Genomic DNA, 24,790 nt, shown 5'->3' with positions numbered 1-24,790 from the left:
TGTGAACTCAGTGCGGTTCGCGTTATTTTTTGTGCAGTGTTAACACTCCAAAGAAACTCAGACACCTTCAAAGAGCCCCCCGAAGCATAGCACCTCTTTAAAGTGAACTCTGGGGTAAAAAAAAAGCTATAGAACTCAGTTCTCTTTGTATTCACACTGCCCTTGCCTTTGAATGTGTACCCTTTTGCCAGTTCACTTCACCTATTTTGTGGTCTGTGTCATCTTTGCATTTTCCAACATCCACTCAAAGCACTCTGGGTTTTCACAAAGTGCAGAACAAGCCATTCTATCAAATATATATACCTACTTACATTTTGGAAGCTGAAAGATTGCATTTAGTTGAAAGATGAGACATAATACATATAATCAGAAGATAATATTAACATGTACATGATATTGGTAACAGAATAAATAGCAGAAAATTGTACACCCAATGTAGGCTTCTGCCCCTTTATGAGCTAGCATTGATTTTGTACCCGATGTTGTGATTCTCACCAAATATAGTTGTTTTCTCACACTATTCAAACCAATGATTCATATATACACTAGATGACAGATAGGGGTGCTGTGTTGAAGCCATCTTGGCATTCCCCCACTGTTGTAAAAAAATATGATGTAGGCTATAGAAATGCATTTATTAATGTCTACATTAGTTTTTGACCAATGTATTATATTACAGACACCTTAATGCATACTTATATGCATACTTATATATGCATATAATTATATAATTATATTATGTAATAATATATATATATATATATATATATAATTATATTATGTAAGCTAAACATGATAAAATATTAAAATATTTTCCTTAAAGGATCTTTTTAAGAGATTATTAATATTACTGTCCCCACTACAACAACAAAAAGCACTTAAATACATGTAATTTGTCCTTGAAACATTTAACTGAAATACTGTAGAATTCAATTCATTCCTATGGAGGATTGCTCCTACTGGGGAGTACCAATATGGCCGACCGAGGGTTTCAAAGCCTCTCAATGGCAAATACGTAGCAATCAAGGGTTTATATACATTTTTGATTCAAATCCACATGTGAATAAACAGCTTATGAAGGTCTCGTAGCCTATAGATCACATACAGTATTTCAAGCAAATAATCTGAGCATTGTGTCGGTACAAAACTCCATACTTGACAATCACTAATCAATGTCCAAAAACAGCACAGGGCTCATTTGAGGGGTCTGAGTTCAATTGGAGCATTCACACTGCAGAAAAAAATTATGTGAACAGCACTGACTTCACAAAAATAGCCCGAAAGGGTCCAAGTGTGAAAACACTCTTCCAGTATGGAAGACCAAACCTGCCATAATTAGAATGAAATAAATAAATAAACGCACACATAAATAGATAAATACATCCACACATAATTAAATAAATGAGCAAGGAAATACTAAAATGATGACTAAAATGTACATAGTTTCTCTACATATCTGTATGTATTTCATTATTTCTGTATGTATTATCTAATTATTCAAACTTTAATTAATTGTATTCATTTATATATTTATTCATTTATTTATTTACAGTGGGGAGAACAAGTATTTGATACACTGCCGATTTTGCAGGTTTTCCTACTTACAAAGCATGTATAGTTTACTTTTGTATTTTTACAGTTAATCCGACCCTCTCTGCCTAGTCATCGCCCTTTTACCTGCTGTTGTTGTGTTAGCTGATTAGCTGTTGTTGTCTCACCTGTTGTTTTAGCTAGCTCTCCCAATCAACACCTGCGATTACTTTATACCTCGCTGTATGTCTCTCTCAAATGTCAATATGCCTTGTATACTGTTGTTCAGGTTAGTTATCATTGTTTTAGTTTACAATGGAGCCCCTAGTTCCACTCTTCATACCTCTGATACCTCCTTTCTCCCACCTCCCACACATTGGATCCAAGATGGCGTAGCAGTAAGTCGTCCTGTCGTGTCGTGTCCCTGTATATTTCGTTTATTTTTCGTTTATTTTTCGTTTATTTTATTTTATTTTTTTATTTTTTTTACATAGCTATCCCTTTAAAAACATTTTGCTAAACCTAAGCTTCCAAATACGCTGGATCTTCACAACTAGCTATCTAGCTAAACCGCAACCCCGGATGATTACCCCTGGCTAGCGTTTCCACCCACTTAGCTTGAAGCTAGCCCGGCCTGCGCTACCACCGTAGCATACTCCTGAGCTACAATACCCGGGCCCACGACCGGTCTATCGATGTCACCGCATGAAGAGGAATAAACAGACTCACCCCATCGCGACGTCCCCCAAAGGCTAACTCTCTAGCCCTCGCTATCTCCCTGCTTGCTAATTCGGCCTGCTAACTGCTAGCTTGTCCAGCTCCGGTCCGCTAACTGCTACCTTGTCTAGCCCGGGCCTACAAACTGTTAGCTTGTTAGCACAGGCCTGCTAACTGCCTGAATCGCCGCGTCCCAAACGCCCACCGGACCCATATTTACTTTCTATCTCTTTTGAATTTTAATTTGTTTATACCTTCCGGAAACCTGCCTCACCCAATGTGATACGGAATCGCTATTATTTTTTATTTATTTTTAGAACACACTCAAGAACCTCCAGAAGCTAACCAGCTAACTAGCTACAAGCTATTTAGTCATTGTTAGTTTTTTTTTTTACCTGGATAACACTCGCCAGTCCAGCTTCCCTGCCCCATCCACCGCTGCCCCCTGGACACTGATCTCTTGGCTACATAGCTGATGCACGCTGGACTGTCCATTAATCACGGTACTCCATTCTGCTTGTTTGTTTTATCTGTTGGCCCCGTTGCCTAGTCTACGCCATTTTACCTGCTGTTGTTGTGCTAGCTGATTAGCTGTTGTCTCACCTACTGTTTTAGCTAGCTTTCCCAATTCAACACCTGTGATTACTGTATGCCTCGCTGTATGGCTCTCTCAAATGTCAATATGCCTTGTATACTGTTGTTCAGGTTAGTTATCATTGTTTTAGTTCACAATGGAGCCCCTAGTTCCACTCTTCATACCCCTGATAACTCCTTTGTCCCACCTCCCACACATGCGGTGACCTCACCCATTACTACCAGCATGTCCAGAGATACAACCTCTCTCATCATCACCCAGTGCCTGGGCTTACCTCCGCTGTACCCGCACCCCACCATACCCCTGTCTGCGCATTATGCCCTGAATATATTCTACCATGCCCAGAAACCTGCTCCTCTTATTCTCTGTCCCCAACGCTCTAGGCGACCAGTTTTGATAGCCTTTAGCCGCACCCTCATACTACTCCTTCTCTGTTCCGCGGGTGATGTGGAGGTAAACCCAGGCCCTGCATGTCCCCAGGCACCCTCATTTGTTGACTTCTGTGATCGAAAAAGCCTTGGTTTCATGCATGTCAACATCAGAAGCCTCCTCCCTAAGTTTGTCTTACTCACTGCTTTAGTACACTCTGCTAACCCTGATGTCCTTGCTGTGTCTGAATCCTGGCTCAGGAAGGCCACCAAAAATTCAGAGATTTCCATACCCAACTATAACATCTTCCGTCAAGATAGAACTGCCAAAGGGGGCGGAGTTGCAGTTTACTGCAGAGATAGCCTGCAAAGTAATGTCATACTTTCCAGGTCCATACCCAAACAGTTCGAACTACTAATTTTGAAAATTACTCTCTCCAGAAATAAGTCTCTCACGGTTGCCGCCTGCTACCGACCCCCCTCAGCTCCCAGCTGTGCCCTGGACACCATTTGTGAATTGATCGCCCCCCATCTAGCTTCAGAGTTTGTTCTGTTAGGTGACCTAAACTGGGATATGCTTAACACCCCGCCAGTCCTACAATCTAAGCTAGATGCCCTCAATCTCACACAAATCATCAAGGAACCCACCAGGTACAACCCTAACTCTGTAAACAAGGGCACCCTCATAGACGTCATCCTGACCAACTGGCCCTCCAAATACACCTCTGCTGTCTTCAACCAGGATCTCAGCGATCACTGCCTCATTGCCTGTATCCGCTACGGAGCCGCAGTCAAACGACCACCCCTCATCACTGTCAAACGCTCCCTAAAACACTTCTGTGAGCAGGCCTTTCTAATCGACCTGGCCCGGGTATCCTGGAAGGACATTGACCTCATCCCGTCAGTTGAGGATGCCTGGTCATTCTTTAAAAGTAACTTCCTCACCATTTTAGATAAGCATGCTCCGTTCAAAAAATGCAGAACTAAGAACAGATACAGCCCTTGGTTCACCCCAGACCTGACTGCCCTCGACCAGCACAAAAACATCCTGTGGCGGACTGCAATAGCATCGAATAGTCCCCGTGATATGCAACTGTTCAGGGAAGTCCGGAACCAATACACGCAGTCAGTCAGGAAAGCTAAGGCCAGCTTCTTCAGGCAGAAGTTTGCATCCTGTAGCTCCAACTCCAAAAAGTTCTGGGACACTGTGAAGTCCATGGAGAACAAGAGCACCTCCTCCCAGCTGCCCACTGCACTGAGGCTAGGTAACACGGTCACCACTGATAAATCCATGATTATCGAAAACTTCAATAAGCATTTCTCAACGGCTGGCCATGCCTTCCGCCTGGCTACTTCAACCTCGGCCAACAGCTCCGCCCCCCCCGCAGCTCCTCGCCCAAGCCTCTCCAGGTTCTCCTTTACCCAAATCCAGATAGCAGATGTTCTGAAAGAGCTGCAAAACCTGGACCCGTACAAATCAGCTGGGCTTGACAATCTGGACCCTCTATTTCTGAAACTATCTGCCACCATTGTCGCAACCCCTATTACCAGCCTGTTCAACCTCTCTTTCATCTCATCTGAGATCCCCAAGGATTGGAAAGCTGCCGCAGTCATCCCCCTCTTCAAAGGGGGAGACACCCTGGACCCAAACTGTTACAGACCTATATCCATCCTGCCCTGCCTATCTAAGGTCTTCGAAAGCCAAGTCAACAAACAGGTCACTGACCATCTCGAATCCCACCGTACCTTCTCCGCTGTGCAATCTGGTTTCCGAGCCGGTCATGGGTGCACCTCAGCCACACTCAAGGTACTAAACGATATCATAACCGCCATCGATAAAAGACAGTACTGTGCAGCCGTCTTCATCGACCTGGCCAAGGCGTTCGACTCTGTCAATCACCATATTCTTATCGGCAGACTCAGTAGCCTCAGTTTTTCGGATGACTGCCTTGCCTGGTTCACCAATTACTTTGCAGACAGAGTTCAGTGTGTCAAATCGGAGGGCATGTTGTCCGGTCCTCTGGCAGTCTCTATGGGGGTGCCACAGGGTTCAATTCTCGGGCCGACTCTTTTCTCTGTATATATCAATGATGTTGCTCTTGCTGCGGGTGATTCCCTGATCCACCTCTACGCAGACGACACCATTCTGTATACTTCTGGACACTGTACTATCTAACCAAACAAGCTTCAATGCCATACAACACTCCTTCTGTGGCCTCCAACTGCTCTTAAACGCTAGTAAAACCAAATGCATGCTTTTCAACCGTTCGCTGCCTGCACCCGCACGCCCGACTAGCATCACCACCCTGGATGGTTCCGACCTAGAATATGTGGACATCTATAAGTACCTAGGTGTCTGGCTAGACTGTAAACTCTCCTTCCAGACTCATATCAAACATCTCCAATCTAAAATCAAATCTAGAGTCGGCTTTCTATTCTGCAACAAAGCCTCCTTCACTCACGCCGCCAAACTAACCCTAGTAAAACTGACTATCCTACCGATCCTCGACTTTGGCGATGTCATCTACAAAATAGCTTCCAATACTCTACTCAGCAAACTGGATGCAGTTTATCACAGTGCCATCCGTTTTGTTACTAAAGCACCTTATACCACCCACCACTGTGACCTGTATACTCTAGTCGGCTGGCCCTCGTTACATATTCGTCACCAGACCCACAGGCTCCAGGTCATCTACAAGTCCATGCTAGGTAAAGCTCCGCCTTATCTCAGTTCACTGGTCACGATGGCAACACCCACCCGTAGCACGCACTCCAGCAGGTGTATCTCACTGATCATCCCTAAAGCCAACACCTAATTTGGCCGCCTTTCCTTCCAGTTCTCTGCTGCCTGTGACTGGAACGAATTGCAAAAATTGCTGAAGTTGGAGACTTTTATCTCCCTCACCAACTTTAAACATCTGCTATCTAAGCAGCTAACCGATCGCTGCAGCTGTACATAGTCCATCGGTATATATCCCACCCAATTTACCTACCTCATCCCCATACTGTTTTTATTTATTTACTTTTCTGCTCTTTTGCACACCAGTATCTCTACCTGCACATGACCATCTGATCATTTATCACTCCAGTGTTAATCTGCTAAATTGTCATTATTCGTCTACCTCCTCATGCCTTTTGCACACAATGTATATAGACTCTTTTTTTTCTACTGCGTTAGTGACTTGTTTATTGTTTACTCCATGTGTAACTCTGTGTTGTTGTCTGTTCACACTGATATGCTTTATCTTGGCCAGGTCGCAGTTGTAAATGAGAACTTGTTCTCAACTAGCCTACCTGGTTAAATAAAGGTGAAATAAAAAAAATCTAAAAATCGAGGCACAGATCTGGGGAATGGTACCAAAACATTTATGCAGCATTGAAGTTCCCCAAGAACACAGTGGCCTCCATCATTCTTAAATGGAAGTTTGGAACCACCAAGACTCTTCCTAGAAATGGGGGTGTTTTTCAGCGGCAGGGACTGCGAGACTAGTCACAATCGAGGCAAAGACGAATGGAGCAAAGTACAGAGAGATCCTTGTTGAAAAACTGCTCCAGAGCGCTCAGGACCTTAGACTGGGGCCAAGGTTCACCTTCCAACAGGACAACGACCCTAAGCACACAGCCAAGACAACGTAGGAGTAGCTTCGGAACAAGTCTCTGAATGTCCTTGAGTGGCCCAGCCAGAGCCCGGACTTGAACCTGATCGAACATCACTGAAAATAGCTGTGCAGCAACACTCCCCATCCAACCTGACAGAGCTTGAGAGGATCTGCAGAGAAGAATGGGAGAAACTGCTTGTAAAAAAGCTTGTAACGTCATACCCAAGAAAGTTTGAGGCTACAATTGCTACCAAAGGTCCTTCAACAAAGTACTGAGTAAAGGGTCTGAATAACCTAACAAAATGTGGAAAAAGCCAAGGGGTCTAAATACTTTCCGAATGCACTGTATATAAAAATGTTATGTCTTCGGGTGTGAGTAATGGAAAAAAATGGGCTTCTGACACATTTGAATAAATCAATAGATGTTTTGTGCACAAAGGTGATAACTAAAGTGTCTTATTAGGAATTTTAAAATCTGACTTCTCTATGTGGCCATGTATGGACATTGTCTTTCTGCGCGGGCGTCAGTTAAATTGCAGTACCAAAACAAAACTGTAGGAGCAGTAGAAACCGTGCTTCTTAACCAAAACCCTGGCCCCTTGGTGAAAGCCCACAGTCCATGTGACAGCCACTGGTGAGCATAGCAACGAAATTAACAAACATTATGTGCAAGAAAATAGTCGCTAGCATGCATAAAAATGTGTTTACATGCAACAGAATTTTTATAATCCAAACATTAATTAGAAAACAATGATTTTTATGGTTAAACGTGACTGTAAACTGATAGGGTTAGACTCTAGGCAGTGGTGTAAAGTACTTAAGTAAAAATACTTTAAAGTACTACTTCATTCGTTTTTTGGGGTATCTGTACTTTACTATTTATATTTTTGACTACTTTTACTTTTACTTCACTACATAAAAAATAAAAAAATGTACTTTTTACCTCATACAGTTTTCTTGACACGCAAAAGTACTTGTTACATTTTGAATGCTTAGCAGGACAGGAAAATGGTCCAATTCATGCACTTATCAAGAGAACACGTGGTCGTCCCTACTGCCTCTGATCTGGTGAACTAACTAAACACATGCATCATTTGTAAATGATGTCTGAGTGCTGGAGTGTGCCCCTGGCTATCCATACATATTCAAAACAAGAACATGGTGCTGTCTGCTTTGCTTAATAGAAGGAATTTGAAATGATTTCTACTTTTGATACTTAAGTATATTTTAGCAATTACATTTACTTTTGATAAGTATATTTAGAACCAAATACTTTTACTGAAGTAGTATTGCTCTGGGTGACTTTCACTTTTACTTGAGAAACTTTCTATTAAGGTATCTAGACTTTTACTCAAGTATGACATTTGGGTACTTTTTTCCATCACTGCCACTAGGCATATGAAATGTCAGTTTTCTAGTTCTGACTAGTACTTGAACGTGGCATAAGTTCCTAGGCTAGTGGGCAAGTTAGCTGGTCCTGCTGTTGGACGTACGTTCTGATGTCTCACCACGCAGGCTACGTTTTCTAATATGATTGGTCAACAATGGGCTTGAAAAATAGAGCAGAATCCTATTTTCTCTGCCTCGGCTAGTTGAGCAGCATCCACTGAGCACCGCTGACCATCCCACCCTGTCCACAGGCGCTGTCTGTCAGAGGGTTTAGCCTTAAGATGCTTTTGGGAAACCGGGCCGATGATGTTCATGCACAGTTCAGGGTAGCCAGGTTTTGTTTAATGTTTTTTTGCCCATTTTCTTTGACAAAAGTAGCCAGGTGCATTGAATTACACAGTGTAGTGCTGCTGATTTGTTGTTGTTGTCATATTCAAGACAGATTAAAGCTTGAATCCGTAGTTGAAACAATAACAAAGCATTGACCCCACCTCAGTTTTGCTAAAAAGCTTGAAGAAATGCCTGAAGAAATGCTAACTCTCAAATTCATAGACATAGAGGTATGGATACCTCGGTCTGACCATCCATGATATACAAAAACGTGAGTTTTAACAGGAGCCAAATATATATCGCTATGGTTTTAAGCATGTTTTGAGGCTATACAGTATTTGTTTACATTTACATTGTTTATTAATATTGGAGTAAAATACGCTTGTATTTTGGGTTCTGATGGGGTACGACAGTTAAACTAAGCTCACACGGCATTTAAGTTATATTCTTCAAGAATCAATGTGTATATATCATTAATTTATAAGTCCAAAAATTGAGCAACAAGGATTCTAACTTTAAGTGAAACTGTTTTAATAAGTCAGGACCCCAAGATTCAATAACATTAAAAAAGCCTCTGTAAACCCAGTCTCACCATGATGTGACATCACATTGTTTTATTGTCATTCATTGCAGAACAATATATTTACAGAAGGATGAGTAGAACACGTCCAGTACAATACAGAGCCGACATACAACAGAATCCAGACTCGGGAGAAAGAAGTGATCGCTACGGAAAAAGACTAATGGATGAATGGGCTTTGCTTAGTCTGAACATGAATTTTTCTCCCCCCCGGAGTCAGTCAATGGAGCTCCGTCAATGACTAAGGCAATCTTGGAAAAGAAGTGTCTGAACAGTTTGGAGCTATTATTAAGACATGCATTGCAGACTACTAGACAACAGTAGCACCACTCCGAGCATTCATACTTCTGCTCAAGGGAAACACCTTTGAACAGACACCGACATATTTATGTACACCATATCCTATAGATAAATGACTGGGAGAAGCGCTTTCCCCAAGAGACTAGCTGATAAAAGGCTTGACATTTTAAGAGCAATGAGCATATTATGCAACATCTATACAGGAGTGTAATTGTAATAGGACCAGAGATTTACAGAGAGCATAAGAACTAAAACGTCATATTGTTAACAGATGCAGATACTGAAGAATATACACTGAGTGTACAAAACAATAGGAACACCATGACAGACTGACCAGGTGAATCCAGATGGAAGTTATGATCCTTTATTGATGTCACCTGTTAAATCCACTTCAATCAGTGTAGATAAAGGGGAGGAGACAGGTTAAAGAAGGATTTTTAAGCCTTGAGACAACTGAGACATGGATTGTGTATGTGGGCCTGCCATTCAGAGGGTGAATGGGCAAGATAAAAGATTTAAGTGCCTTTGAATGGGGGTATGGTAGTATGTGCCAGGTGCACTGGTTTAAGTCTGTTAAGAACTGCAACACTGCTGCGTTTTTCACACTCAACAGCTTCCCATATGTTTCAAGAATGGTCCACCACCCAAGGGAGATCCAGCCAACTTGACACAACTCTGGGAAGCTTTGGAGTCAACATGAGCCAGCATCCCTGTGGAACGCTTTCGACACCTTGTAGAATCCATGTCCCAACGAATTGAGGCAGTTCTAAGGGGCAAAAGGGGGTGCAACTCAATATTAGGAAGGTGCTCCTATTGTTTTGTACACTCAGTGTATACTGTTCAAGATTAAGAAAAGTTATTTTTAATATATATATTTTTTACTTTAAAGCAATCAATAAATTACTAAATCCCACTGCAATAGATCTATTATTGACTTTTGCTTGCTTTAGAATGCATCAGACATCTGTGGACCCTTACGCAGAATTCATCTTCAACCTCCAGAAGTATATAATGGTTTTTTGTGTGTTGTGTACTGTAGTAGTTATATCATTTAGTAGAACAGTAATTAATTGCTTTCAAAAAAATATATTATGGGCTTTATTTATTTGAAACCCTTCACTATTCAACAAAACCCTCCATTCAAAATCGCGTTCTCAAATGGCTCAATCGGCGTGGACTATATTCTATGTGTTTAGCTGATCCAGTTTCTAGAATGGATTTAGACATTCCTAGGGTACAAGGTGTGGCCCCTCAACACATTCACAAGCTAGTTTTCAGAATAAATGAAAAGTATAGCATTCTGTTGACACCAACCCAATAGACTGAATCGTTGACTGTCAGGAGTTTTTGTCATTTCTGAAGTTGCGTTATGTTGCTGTGGCGTTTTGTATTATGGGTTTTGTACATAGTGGGTTGCCATCACAGGCACTTTGCAAGTCTTTGGCTTACAGAACACTTTCACAGGGAAAACCCTTAAGAGCACTACAGGCTAAAAGAGAAGCATCACCTCATTGCTCGTTACTACTAATGCACGGAGATTCATTCAGCCTAGCAAAGCACTGTTAGAATGCGCTGCGAGTGTGTTTAAAAGACCATTATACACCATTAAAACATCAACAGAAAAAGGTCTGTGCAACGCTAATACTGTTCATAGAACTAAGCAAAAATAATGAAGTTAACTTAAGTGTTAGCATGTTAACCATGCATGTTGGACGGTTCTCATCTTTGTCATCAAATTTGCTAAGAGCTAGGGAGCCTATTTATAAAAAATAAAAAAAATGTTTTATAGATTATTTTCCAAAAACAACTTCCAAGTGTACATTTCTGGAGTTATCAACTATTAATTAGAAGACTGTAAAATAACATAAAAACATAGCTGTTTTATTGGTTTGTCTTGAATGCACTACATCCATTCATCATTGGAAACATCTCTACTGGCAGTACAGTATAGTAGTGTCATTATGGATGATTACATCTTAAGGCATTACAGCCCTTTTAGGCAGGGGACTTATCAATCTTCCACTGCATTGTGGGATAGCTGAACACAGCCGGGTAAATCCATTTGAATTCAATCACTTTTTGACAGCATCTCTTGATTTAAACAAAACTTTCCATACATGTTTGCCCATGGAAGAAGTGGTCAGAAAGAACAGATTTTCAGAAAGATTTAAAACAACAAATATTCCCATTCAAGTCAACATTCTCTGATGATCTTTGTGGTACCATTTGAAAGTTGACATTTTCATTTTATTCCCATTTTAGTACATTTTTCTGCCAAAACATGACACTCACCCTGCACCTTAGAGGCTGCTGCCCTATGTACATAGACATGGAATCACTGGTCACTTTAATAATGGCACACTAGTCACTTTAATCATGTTTACATATGTATATATTCCATTCTACTGTATTTTAGTTAATGCCACTCCGACATTGCTCATCCTAATATTTATATATTACTTAATTCCATTCTTTTACTATTAGATTTGTGTGCATAGTTGTGAATTGTTAGATACTACTGCACTGTTGGAGCTAGGAACACAAGCATTTCACTACACCCGCAATAACATCTGCTAAATATGTGTATATGATTTTGATTTATTCAAGAGCATGTTGTGTCTCAACCAATGGCGGCATAACACAAAACCTTAGATGATGTAAAATAGGGTCTAAGTTACAACATATGTGAAAAGATAATTGACGTTAAAGGTAAAAAATAAAACATTTGTATAATGTTTTTATATTTTTGCCAGACATTATAAAATATTTGACAACCCTGTTTGTATTCATTTAAATGATATACATCTCAACTGATTCTATTTTCCAGTGATGAAGACATGGGTGTCTCATGGTATGGTGGAGTTTGCAAAATCATTCAAAGCACTTTTATCACTTGAATGTCACTTTCGGAGCACTTCTACAATTTTACTATTAAATCTGTATGGCAGATTTTGTTCAAATCAAAAGGGGTGTTGTCAAAAAGTGATTGAATTCAAATGGATTTGACAAGTCATGATGCCTCTGAGTCATCCAACCGGAGATGCTTTCAGTCCCTCTCAGTCCTGGCCTTTCCTAGCCCTCTTTGAGATGATCCACCAATCATCAGGCCCAGTCCCAATCACCACTCATCAGGCTCAACCCTTCAAACCCTCACTGGAGCCAGTCCCTCTGATCATGGCTGAGTCATCCTGCCTTCTAGCCCCTGTCTTGCTCTGTTTGAGTGGTCAATGCTCGAGGCCCCTCTCTGTGGGCCAGCTTCCGGAGAGGCCCCTTCTCACTGTGTGATCCCAGAGGCCAGCGCTTTGCCCTTGTGTCTGGTGAGCGCGTCCTCAAGGAATCCTGCCAGCTTCCCACAGTCCTCCTGCATGGGGTTACACAGGGTTTGAGATTAGAGGTTAGATCATTACAGGTTATTGCAAATGACTATGGCCGTTTGCAATAACATTAGGCGACAAGGATACCTACCTCACTTATGAAGGCGTAGTGAACAAGTTCATTGGCAAGGTCTTTGGAGCTGTCAGCTGAAAGATTCATACAAAATAGTTCAGCCTCATACCACGATATGTATAAAAAATTAAAATAAACATAATAATGGATATGAAAGTGTCCATTAGAACTCACTCGGAAGGATGTCACAGCTAAGTTGTCGATGGAGCTTGTCGTCCATCTTAAGAAACAGAGAGAGCTAAGGAGAGGACAGGATAGAGGAATATATTTTGTCAACACAGAATATGCTTATCCCCCAAATGCAATAAGGATCAGAATGGATTTTTTAAAATAGCGATGTTATGTCATGTTATAGTAACTCCAAAAGGCCACGTGACATGGGGGGGAGGGGTTGTACACATTGACACCATTATTTAAAAGAAGACTATAGTCAAACTCACATGAGTTTTGGTCCCTTCTTCATTTGACTCCAAGTTACAGTGCATCTGAATCACCTGCAACACACCATCAGACCAACCATCAGTTAGAGTGATCAGCGTACTTTAACATGCACTATTCTCTTTAAAGCCCGGGACTAGTATTATTACAGACGTCGGTTATGTAATCATTATCTCAGCATGTGCATTATTTCAGAGGAAGATTGCACAGGATTCTTTATTTTCTTTTTCATTCAATTGAGTCTACGATGGAAGTCTGGAGTGGAGGTTTTTATATTCTAGACATGAAGATATTTCATCATCATGTCTAGACGATAATAAACTACAATTATAACTTGTGCTTAGCTGCCAATATATACAGTAACAGTCAAAGGTTTTTGACGAACCCACTCATACCAGGGTTTTTCAAGAGTGTGCAAATCTGTCATCAAGGCAAACAGTGGCTACTTTGAATAATCTAAAATATACAATATATATAGATTTGTTTAACACTTTTATACATGATTCCATATGTGTTCTTTCATAGTTCTGATGTCTTCCCTATTATTCTACAATGTAGAACATAGTAAAAAATAAAGAAAAACTCTTGAATGAGTAGGTGTGTCCAAACGTTTGACCGGTACTGTAGGTGTCCTCATAATATTTAAAGTGTAATTATAATGATTATTTTAGCGATCCACGGTAGACGTCCCTCCTAATAAAAATTTGAGCGTCTGGACAGTATTTGCTTGATATGATTTTTTGGATGATAAACTTGCTATTTCCTAAAAGTTTAGCTCAGTGGGGAATCCGGGAATGCCCTGCTTTGTCATCTGTTGCCTAATTCATCAACAGCCAGGGTTTAATTCATTAAGATTATAAGCACAAAAAAACATCTGTTATTCCTGAGTATGATTCAGACAGGATTCGTTTTTTCCAAACATATATCCCATTCCTAATTCGTAAATTAGGAATGGCGATAACAGGTCTACACTGACAACTCAAACCATACCAAACCATCTTTGATATCATGTCGGCGTAATATTTGAATTGAGGAAGTGTGATCATAAATTAATTCCACAATAGACGTCCTAAATGCCCCCCCATCCTTCAGACGTGAGCTAAACGGTGCAATTGCACTCGAGATGCGTTTTAAGGCGTTGAATGAGAAAGTGAACTTATCATTTCCAAAAGTTTAGGTAAGCTGTATGCTGCTTTGCCATCTATTAACAGCAAGGGTTACATAAAAGTTTTATTTTTACATCGGCAATATTAAATTAATACGCACAAAACATAGAAATAAAATCATTCACTGTGAAAGTTGTATCAACTTCATATATAGGCTATGTGCAGCACTTTGTTCAATATATTGAATCCCATTTTTTTATTGTTCAAATCATGAGCAACACCTTTTTTGTAATTATTACGTAATTACATAATTACGTTACCAGACCTCCGCCAGTGAAATGAATCCTGTCCAAATAGGGCTTAACACACACAAACAAATAGAAAGACAGACACACACCTTTCTGCTCTCTGTCTCTTGGGGCTCAGGGGTGGGGGACTTCGCCGTCTCCACCTGTTCGTGGGACAGGGATAGGGCACGGGGGACGGGGTGTGGCCGCGACGACGCAAAGTTCATGAGGGGGTATATCCCGTTCCTAAAGAGGGATGAGTCAGAATGATGTCAGGGGCCACAAGGCCATTTCTTAATGACACCCTACACAAAGCCCATAAGAGGCAATGACCAAGGCAGCTCTTTATAAGGCTGCATCCTAAATTGCACTGTATTCCCTATATAGTGCACTACTTTTGACCAGAGCCCAATGGGTGAATGGAATGAGCCCTTACTTGACGTCCTCCAGGAACTTGTCCAGCTCCAAAGGAGACACATGGGAATACTTGAGCTGAACGCCAGGCCGGTTGCCATGTTTGATTTCTGCCATGAGACCGTTGGGGTCAAAGGACTTGGTCTTCTCCTCCACACAGTTCTCTGGCAGCAGGTCTGCAAAGAGAGATGGGTAACGGAGTGTTACATGGATGCCACCCCAGTTTGGCATATAGCAAATCAAATCAAAAACGCTTCCACTTCCATTGTAACAACAGACGTTCAAAGAAATCCCACAAAATCCAATGAAGGATTTCAGTATTTTCCAGCTGTCCCATAGCAAAAAGGAAATAAGATGTGGAAACATTCTCTCTCCCACACAAATGGCTAGCCTGTTTTGCATTTTGTTTGTGCCATCATGCCACTCCTTGTAAAAAAATTGGCAGTTGTCAATCCACAGATTGCATGCCATGTGCATGGGGGGCTTCAGAGATGGAGACACTCACACTGGTTGCTGATGAGGCAGTGGGCAGCCAGTAGCTTGAGGGAGTGAACCTCAAACAGCACGCGGTGGAAGAGCAGGTCGTGGGCTGTGGGACGCTGCTTGGCCTCGTGACGCACACACGACTGAGTAAACTCCTGCAAGAGGGAATGGAGGTCAAAGGTCAGAGCTATGTAGTGTATTAGTTAGGGTTTAATTTGTGTGTTGGGATCCTTTAAAATGTACATTCAATAAACTTGATTTCATAAGGTGTGGGTTTTAATCAAATGTGTTTTTGCACATTGGCCAATTTTGATGCTTTGCTATATTTGGGCCATGGATGGAAACATGAGTGAGACTGACTCTCATGAGGGGATCCTCCAGAGACTGGCCTGCGTTGGTGATGGCCTCCTTGGACACAACAGCATCTCCATTAGCCTGTATTTCCAGGACAGCCATCTAGAAGTAAATACAGAGATTCCATTAAGAAATGAACATGGGTATATTAATGTGGTCTCCTTAGTGTGAGGGCCTCTGGGTGTGTGCTGGTATACAGTCTGTTAGACTGAGATAGGACATGTGAACACAACTTCAATTTTTTACTTGAGTTAATTTAGGAAATACGTTTCTTAACTCTTATTTTTCTTAAAACTGCATTGTTGGTTAAGGGCTTGTAAGTAAGCATTTCACTGTAAGGTCTACCACACCTGTTGTATTCGGCGCATGTGACAAATATATTTTGATTTGATTTGATACAAAGAGGACAATGCAATTAGGGCTGTGGCGGTCATGAAATGTCAGCTGGTTATTGTCACGCAAAAGACTGCCGGACTCATGGTAATTGGCCGTTAATGAACATAAACACGTTAAGCATCTCCTGCCCTCCCCACATACAAGCTGCCGATGTGCGCCTTTGGAACATCTATATTTTAAAAAAGTGGAATAAATCAATTTAATATACACCATCACAATAAATTAATTATTCATTTTAGGCAGGTATATAGAAACATTATGATATTAGTATTTATTATGCATCCCCATTAGCTGCTGTTAAGGCAGCAGCTAGTCTTCCTGGGGTCCAGCCAAATTATGACAGTTTATAGAACAAATTAAGACAGTTTAATTTATAGAACATTACAATACATTCACAACACATTAAGTGTGTGCCCTCACGCCACTACTCTATTACCACATATCTACAACACAAAATTCATGTGTGTGTATAGTGCGTATGTGATCGCGTGTGTGTATGCATGTGTCTCTTCACAGTCCCCGCTGTTCCATAAGGTGTATTTTATCTGTTTTTTAAATATAATTTTAAAGCTTGCGTGAGTTGCTTGATGTGGAATAGAGTTCCATGTAGTCATGACTCTGTGTAGTACTGTGTGCCTCCCATAGTCTGTTCTGGACTTGGGGACTGTGAAGAGACCTGGTGGCATATATTGTGGGGTATGCATGGGTGCCGGAGCTGTGTGCCAGTAGTTCAAACAGACAGCTCGGTGCAACATGTCAATACCTCTCAAAAATACAAGTAATGATGAAGTAAATCTGTACTTTACTTTGAGCCAGGTGAGATTGACATGCATATTATTAATGTTCGCTCTCTGTGTACATCCAGGGGCCAGCCGTGCTGCCCTGTTCTGAGCCAATTGCAATTTTCCTAATCCCCTCTTTGTGGCACCTGACCATATGACTGAACAGTAGTCCAGGTGCAACACAACTAGGGCCTGTAGGACCTGCCTTGTTGATAGTGCTGTTAAGGCAGAGCAGCACTTTATTATGGAGAGACTTCTCCCCATCTTAGCTGCCCGAGTGGCGCAGCGCTCTAAGGCACTGCATCTCAGTGCAAGAGGTGTCACTGCAGTCCCTGGTTCGTATCCAGGCTGCATTAAATCCGGCTGTGATTGGGGTGATTGGGAGTCCCATAGGGCGGTCCACAATTGTATGGGTTTGGCCTGGGGTAGTTGCCATTGTAAATAAGAATTTGTTCTGAACTGACTTGCGCAGTTAAATAAAGGTTAAATAAAATTAAAAGATACTCTTGTATCAATATGTTTTGACCATGACAGTTTACAATCCAGGGTTACTCCAAGCAGTTTAGTCACCTCAACTTGCTCAATTTCCACATTATTCATTACAAGATTTAGTTGAGGTTTAGTGAATGATTTGTCCCAAATACAATGCTTTTAATTTGTTATATTTTTTATCTAACTTATTCCTTGCCACCCATTCTGAAACTAACTGCAGCTCTTTGTTAAGTGTTTCAGTCATTTCCGTCGCTGTAGTAGCTGACGTGTATAGTGTTGAGTCTTCCACATACATAGACACACTGGCTTTACTCAAAAAGTAAGGGGCCTAGACAGCTGCCCCGGGGAATTCGTGATTCTACCTGGATTATGTGGAGATGCTTCCATTAAAGAACACCCTTTGTGTTCTGATGGACAGGTAACTCTTTATCCACAATATAGCAGGGGGTGTAAAGCCATAACACATACGTTTTTCCATCAGCAGACTATTATCGATAAAGTCTAACAAAACAGCCCACACAATCTTTTTATCATACATTTCTCTCAGTCAATCATCAGTCATTTGTGTAAGTGCTGTGCTTATCGAGTGTCCTTCCCTAAGAGCATGCTGAAAGTCTGTTGTCAATTTGTTTACTGTAAATTAGCATTGTATCTGGTCAAACACAATTTTTACTAAAAGTTTACAAAGGGTTGGTAACAGGATGATTGGATGGCTATTTGAGACAGGAAAGGGGGCTTTACTATTCTTAGGTAGCGGAATGACTTTTGCTTCCCTCTGGGCCTGAGGGCAAACAATTTCTAGTAGGCTTAAATTGAAGATATGGCAAATAGGAGTGGCAATATCATCCACTATTATCCTCAGTAATTTTCCATCCAAGTTGTCAGACCCCGGTGGCTTGTCATTGTTGATAGACAACAATCATTTTTACCTCTTCCACTCTCACTTTATGGAATTCAAAATTAAAATGCTTGTCTTTCATAATTTTGTCAGATATACTTGGATGTGTAATGTCAGAGTTTGTTGCTGGCATGTAATGTCTAAGTTTGCTAATCCTACAAGTGAAAAAATAATTTAAGTAGTTTGCAATATCAGTTGGTTTTGTGATGAATGAGCCATCTGATTCAATGAACGATGGAGCTGAGTTTTCCTTTTTGCCCAAAATGTCATTTAAAGTGCTCCAAAGATTTTGACTGTCACTTATATTATTTATTTTTGTTTCGTAGTATAGTTTCTTATTTTTATTCAGTTTAGTCACATGATTACTCAAGTTGCAGTACGACTGCCAATCGGTTGCACTGCCAGACTTATTTGTCATACTCTTTACCTCATCTCTCTAAACCATACCATTTTTCAATGCCTCATCAATCCAAGGGGATTTAACAGTTTTTTTAGTCATTAACTAAATAAAATAGAAAAGATATTGGTTCCATTCTGGAGTGAGTGTGCATATGAAGTGGCTATGTTGAGCATAAAAGTGATCATTTGAAACAGGTCCTATACGCAAGATTTAGAATTATTTGTCAACTTTAGTTGTGAATGATACAAACCTTAGAATATCTTAGAAATCAAAACATATATGACCTACATGATGCGACTATAGGCTATTGATGACTTAAGAAAGTAGCAAAAAAAAGCTTGCGCTCTGTTCCTTGCCTCAGGCTAAACACGCTGTTCTGATCTCAGTTTAATATTGTCTTTACTAATATGTACAATTAGTTGAGATTTAGGATGGCCTATTATCAAATGGGCAGGAACAGGATCAGGGGGAAAATACATGTCATCCGTATGCAATCCGGATAGCGAATGGAGGCTGCTTTCCCACTGGTCGTTTTTCAATCTGCAATCTGGCTGGTTGGCTTCTCCGGTTATTTCACCACATGCATAAACCACTGTTTGAGGAGCATGCAGCCTCTCACTGCATGACAGGTGATATTCTGCCCAAACTCTGTATGCCATGGTCTCTCCAACCCTGTTCCTGCAGCTAGCCAGTGCTTCATTTGGAAAACCAAGTGAAATCTGTTCGGGAACATTGATAGCAACATGTTTTCACAACAAAACATATTTCTTTAAACTGTTGACCACCCCTCTCTGCACGCTGGAGAAAGGAATGAAGGAGAGAGGGGAGATTGAAACGCATGGTGGTGAGATATTCTGTAGCTAAAAGGTATTTTCTCAACCTATTAATTATGACAATATAAAAATGACCTATTAGGCTCTACTATACTTTTAAAATGAAGTGCTTTGTAACACCAAAACTAGTGGCAACTGAACTGCCACCAACTTCAAGGAGATGAAACCTTAACTTTCCTGGAGTATTGAAACACATCATCTTGAGATGTTTTGCAACATTACATGGTGGGTTGTAACACCACTTAATCAAGTGTTGTGTGCCAGGGGCTGGGAGCACTACCCCAAAAAATTTAAAACACTATTATGGTGTTTCAAGTCCTGTCTTGTCTGCTTCCAACTCACACACTCAAACACATAGATCCCCTGAACGCAGCTCACTCTCCAGATCCCAATCACCTGTTCATACATCTTTATGTCATTATCACACACTATTTAGTTCAGTTCTCTGCACCCCATCATTGTGAGGTATTGTTTGTTTCGTGACACACTTCTATTCGGAGCTCTGTTTTTCCCCATAATTTACTCCTCCTGTGTATGATTGTTTTTTCCTGCCTCACTAACGACGCCTTTTGCCTATTCCCTGCCTGTACTTTAGCCTATCCGATTTCCTGTTATCAACCTATTGCCTGATCTCCCGGACGACGTTAGTAGCCTTTTCTCTGCCTATACTATTGCCTTTTTGGAACCCTGTGTATGACCTTCTGCCTGCCCCTGGATCCAGCTTCATGTTAACAGCAGAAGCCTCCTCCCTAAGTTTGTTTTACTCACTGCCTTAGCACATTCCGCCAACCCCGATGTCCTTGTCGTGTCTTAGGAAGGCTTAGGAAGGCCACCAAAAAATCTGAAATTTCCATACCCAACTACAACATTTTCTGTCAAGATAGAACTGCCAAAGGGGGAGGAGTTGCAATCTACTGCAAAGATAGCTTGCAAAGTTCTGTCATACTTTCCAGGTCTATGCCCAAACAGTTTGAGTTTCTAATTTTAAAAACGAATCTCTCCAGAAATAAGTCTCAAACTGTTCCCGCCTGTTACAGACCCCCCTCAGCTCCCAGCTGTGCCCTGGACACCATATGTGAATTGCCCCCCATCTATCTTCAGAGTTCGTTCTGTTAGGTGACCTAAACTGGGATATGCTTAACACCCCAGCAGTGCTACAATCTAAGCTAGATGCCCTCAATCTCACACAAATTATCAAGGAAACCACCAGGTACAACCCTAAATCCATCAACATGGGCACCCTCATAGATATTATCCTGACCTAGTTGCCTTCAAAATACACCTCTGCTGTTTTCAATCAGGATCTCAGCGATCACTGCCTCATTGCCTGCATCCGCTATGGGTCCGCGGTCAAACGACCACCCCTCATCACCGTCAAACGCTCCCTAAAACACTTCTGCGAGCAGGCCTTTCTAATCGACCTGGCCTGGGTATCCTGGAAGGATATTGACCTCATCCCGTCAGTAGAGGATGCCTGGTTGTTCTTTTAAAAGTAATTTCCTCACTATCTTAAATAAGCATGCCCCTTTCAAAAAATGTAAAACTAAGAACAGATATAGCCCTTGGTTTACTCCAGACCTGACTGCCCTTGACCAGCACAAAAACATACTGTGGCGGACTACAATAGCATCGAATAGTCCCCGCGATATGCAACTGTTCAGGGAAGTCAGGAAAGCAAAGGCTAGCTTTTTCAAAAAGAAATTTGCATCCTGTAGCTCTAACTCCAAAAAGTTTTGGGAGACTAAAATCCATGGAGAACAAGAGCACCTCCTCCCAGCTGCCCACTGCACTGAGGCTAGGTAACACGGTCACCACTGATAAAGCCATGATAATCTAAAATGTAAATAGACATTTCTCTACGGCTGGCCAGGCTTTCCTCCTGGCTACCCCGACCAACAGCTCCGCACCCCCCGCAGCTACTTGCCCAAGCCTCTCCAGCTTCTCCTTCACCCAAATCCAGATAGCAGATGTTCTGAAAGAGCTGCAAAACCTGGACCCATACAAATCAGCTGGGCTAGATAATCTGAACTCTCTCTTTCTAAAATGATCTGCCGTCATTGTTGCAACCCCTATTACCAGTCTGTTCAACCTCTCTTTCGTATCGTCCGAGATCCCTAAAGATTGGAAAGCTGCCGCGGTCATCCCCCTCTTCAAAGGGGGTGACACTCTAGACCCAAACTGTTATAGACCTATATCCATCCTGCCCTGCCTTTCTAAAGTCTTTGAAAGCCATGTTAATAAACAGATCACTGACCATTTCGAAATCCCACCGTACCTTCTCTGCTGTGCAATCCGGTTTCCGAGCTGGTCATGGGTGCACCTCAGCCACTCTCAAGGTACTAAACGATATAACCGCCATTGATAAAAGACAGTACTGTGCAGCCATCTTCATCGACCTGGCCAAGGCTTTCGACTCTGTCAATCCCCGTATTCTTATCGGCAGACTCAATAGCCTTGGTTTCTCAAATGACTGCCTCGCCTGGTTCACCAACTACTTCGCAGACTGAGTTCATTGTGTCAAATCGGAGGGCCTGTTGTCCGGACCTCTGGCAGTCTATATGGGTACCACAGGGTTCAATTCTAGGGCCGACTCTTTTCTCTCTATATATATATATATCAACGATGTCGCTCTTGCTGCGGCCGATTCCCTGATCCACCTCTACGCAGACGACACCATTCTGTATACATCTGGCCCTTCTTTGGACACTGTGTTAACTAACCTCCAAACGAGCTCAATGCAATATAACACTCCTTCCGTGGCCTCCAACTGCTCTTAAACGCTAGTAAAACTAAATGCATGCTTTTCACCTGTTCGCTGCCTGCACCCGCCCGCCCGACTATTGCCACAGGAAAAAGTATTTTGGGTTGAAGAATCTCGGCGAAATGCCAGGGAGATGGATTCTAAAGAGGTAACAAATAAAAATGATCTGGCCAAACACTCCTTGCAACTCAGAAAACCTTGGGGGGGGGGTTTAATCCCATGAGACATTTTGTGTCGTTTTCTTATGAAATAGATTTACATTTTATATCGTCTGATCTGTCCTCTCTTGAGGTTATCATGGAAGGTGACGTCAGAGGGTGTCTTAATACATGGTAGGAATAATTTGACCACAAACAGTGTGTGTGAACCTCCCTAAGCGGCTGAAGAAAAAGCGACTAAGGCGTTCTATGTGACATTGACTTGTAACACTCCTATCTGAGTCCGAGCCATCAACCTGGGTACGGGCGGCAGGAATGCGCCATGAGTCCTGAGACTGCGCATATAGAGAGAGATAACATTCAAACTTTTCTCATGCTCCTGGTGTACTGGTGGGAGAAATGGACCAGACAGAATGGTGGTAGCGGCTCAGGTGAGAGACTCGTGTACGTGGGAAAACGGATGACTTTATATTGAAATCGGGACATTATCAAGTGCTATCAAATGTAACAGGCAAGAGTTTCATATGTGCCGTTGGGAAGATGAATCGTAACACTATAAGGAAGTGCCGGGAAAAGGGGGGTGGTATTGAAAAGATTTGGCATGGGTCCTCAGATCCTCAAAAGGTTCTACAGCTGCACCATCGAGAGCATCCTGACTGGTTGCATCACTGCCTGGTATGGCAACTGCTTGGCCTCTGACCGCAAGGCACTACAGAGGGTAGTGCGTTCGGCCCAGTACATCACTGGGGCCAAGCTTCCTGCCATCCAGGACTTCTATACCAGGTGGTGTCAAAGGAAGGCCCTAATAATTGTCAGCAACCCCGGCCATCCTAGTCATTGACTGTTCTCTCTGCTACCGCACGGCAAGCGGTACCTGAGGGCCAAGTCTAGGTACAAGAGGCTTCTAAACAGCTTCTACTCCAAAGCCATAAGACTACTGAACATCTAATCAAATGGCCTCTCAGACTATTTGCCCCCCCCTTTTACGACACTGCTACTCTCTGTTATTATCTATGCATAGCCACTTTAATAACTCTACTTACATGTACATATTACCTCAATCACCTCGACTGGCCGGTACACCTGTATATAGTCTCGATATTGTTATTTTACTTGTTACTTTTATTTCTTATTCTTATTCGTATTTTTGAAACTGCATTTTTGGTTAGGGGCTTGTAAGTAAGAATTTCACTGTAAGGTCTACAACTGTTGTATTCGGCACATGGGACAAATACAATTTGATTTGATTGAGGAAGTTCTACACACTGCGAACAATTTCATTATGCCACTCGCGACAGTAAAATAAGGACAAAGGAGAGTTGTAATGAGAAGAGTTATTACCGGGCAATAAAAGATCCCGTTTATTATAAATGTACATTCTAACCGTGATGATGTGTGCTAGGTTGAGAAGCTTGAATTTGAGTGATAGACTCAAAGTAAAGCACTAAGGACTGTCATTCTAAATTTGGGTTGGATAATTTAGAAAATATTTTAGTTATGATTTGGATACAGCGAGAGAGAGTTGCTCTCAAACTGTGAGGGGTGGGTGCACTGATCAAATTTATTGGGCCTAGAAAGGCTCTAGAAACCTTATCTTTAAGTGTCCTCCGACAGGGAGGTTATTAGAGAACTCACTGGAGGCTAGCTTGGGTCAATCGTTACGTTTTTTCATTTTTACCATGTCATCAGAATTTTTATGTGAAATCGCATCAATACGTATAGATTGCTGGATGATACGGTACAATTCATTGCATACAAGGCTCATAGTCTGTGTCTTGCGTTAACACCCAAGGATGAAAATGAAGAAGACAGGCATGGAGACCAGCATCACATGGGCATGGAACGTAACGGATGGACGGTTCTGTCCCCAGTCCTAGTTTCATCAAGGGTGGTGTGAAATTATTAAACATGTATTTTCTCTTTTCCCTGTTTAAGTCTATATGTTTTTAGGTTTCGTGGAACATGAGAGTGATCATTGTTCCAGAGGAGGGACTGATGTATATTGACTAATTGAGTTGAGAATGTTTTAGAATGTTTATAACTTTAGAATTCAAATCTAATCAAATGTATTTGTCACATACACATGGTTAGCAGATGTTAATGTGAGTGTAGCGGAATGCTTGTGCTTCTAGT

The 24,790-nt window shown here is 41.6% G+C and overlaps 1 protein-coding gene across 1 annotated transcript in view; it reads right to left on the bottom strand.

Moving 5' to 3' along the window:
• Window positions 1-9,114: 9,114 nt before the first annotated feature.
• LOC109899452 (nuclear receptor-binding protein 2) overlaps window positions 9,115-24,790 on the bottom strand; it is a 49,948-nt gene continuing 34,272 nt past the window's right edge. Inside the window, exons 10-17 of the mRNA XM_020494702.2 lie at window positions 15,944-16,039; window positions 15,606-15,738; window positions 15,123-15,276; window positions 14,797-14,932; window positions 13,296-13,349; window positions 13,030-13,093; window positions 12,874-12,929; window positions 9,115-12,769 (exon numbers count right to left, since the gene is read on the bottom strand). Of these exons, the coding sequence (XP_020350291.1) occupies window positions 12,683-12,769; window positions 12,874-12,929; window positions 13,030-13,093; window positions 13,296-13,349; window positions 14,797-14,932; window positions 15,123-15,276; window positions 15,606-15,738; window positions 15,944-16,039 (780 nt within the window). The 3' untranslated portion in view covers window positions 9,115-12,682. The remainder of the gene's footprint in view (window positions 12,770-12,873; window positions 12,930-13,029; window positions 13,094-13,295; window positions 13,350-14,796; window positions 14,933-15,122; window positions 15,277-15,605; window positions 15,739-15,943; window positions 16,040-24,790) is intronic.

This window comes from Oncorhynchus kisutch, linkage group LG11 (genome assembly GCF_002021735.2).
Source record: "Oncorhynchus kisutch isolate 150728-3 linkage group LG11, Okis_V2, whole genome shotgun sequence".
Taxonomy (NCBI): domain Eukaryota; kingdom Metazoa; phylum Chordata; class Actinopteri; order Salmoniformes; family Salmonidae; genus Oncorhynchus; species Oncorhynchus kisutch.
The sequence above is the reverse complement of the archived record's forward strand: the minus strand, read 5'-3'. Positions and strand labels throughout refer to the sequence as shown.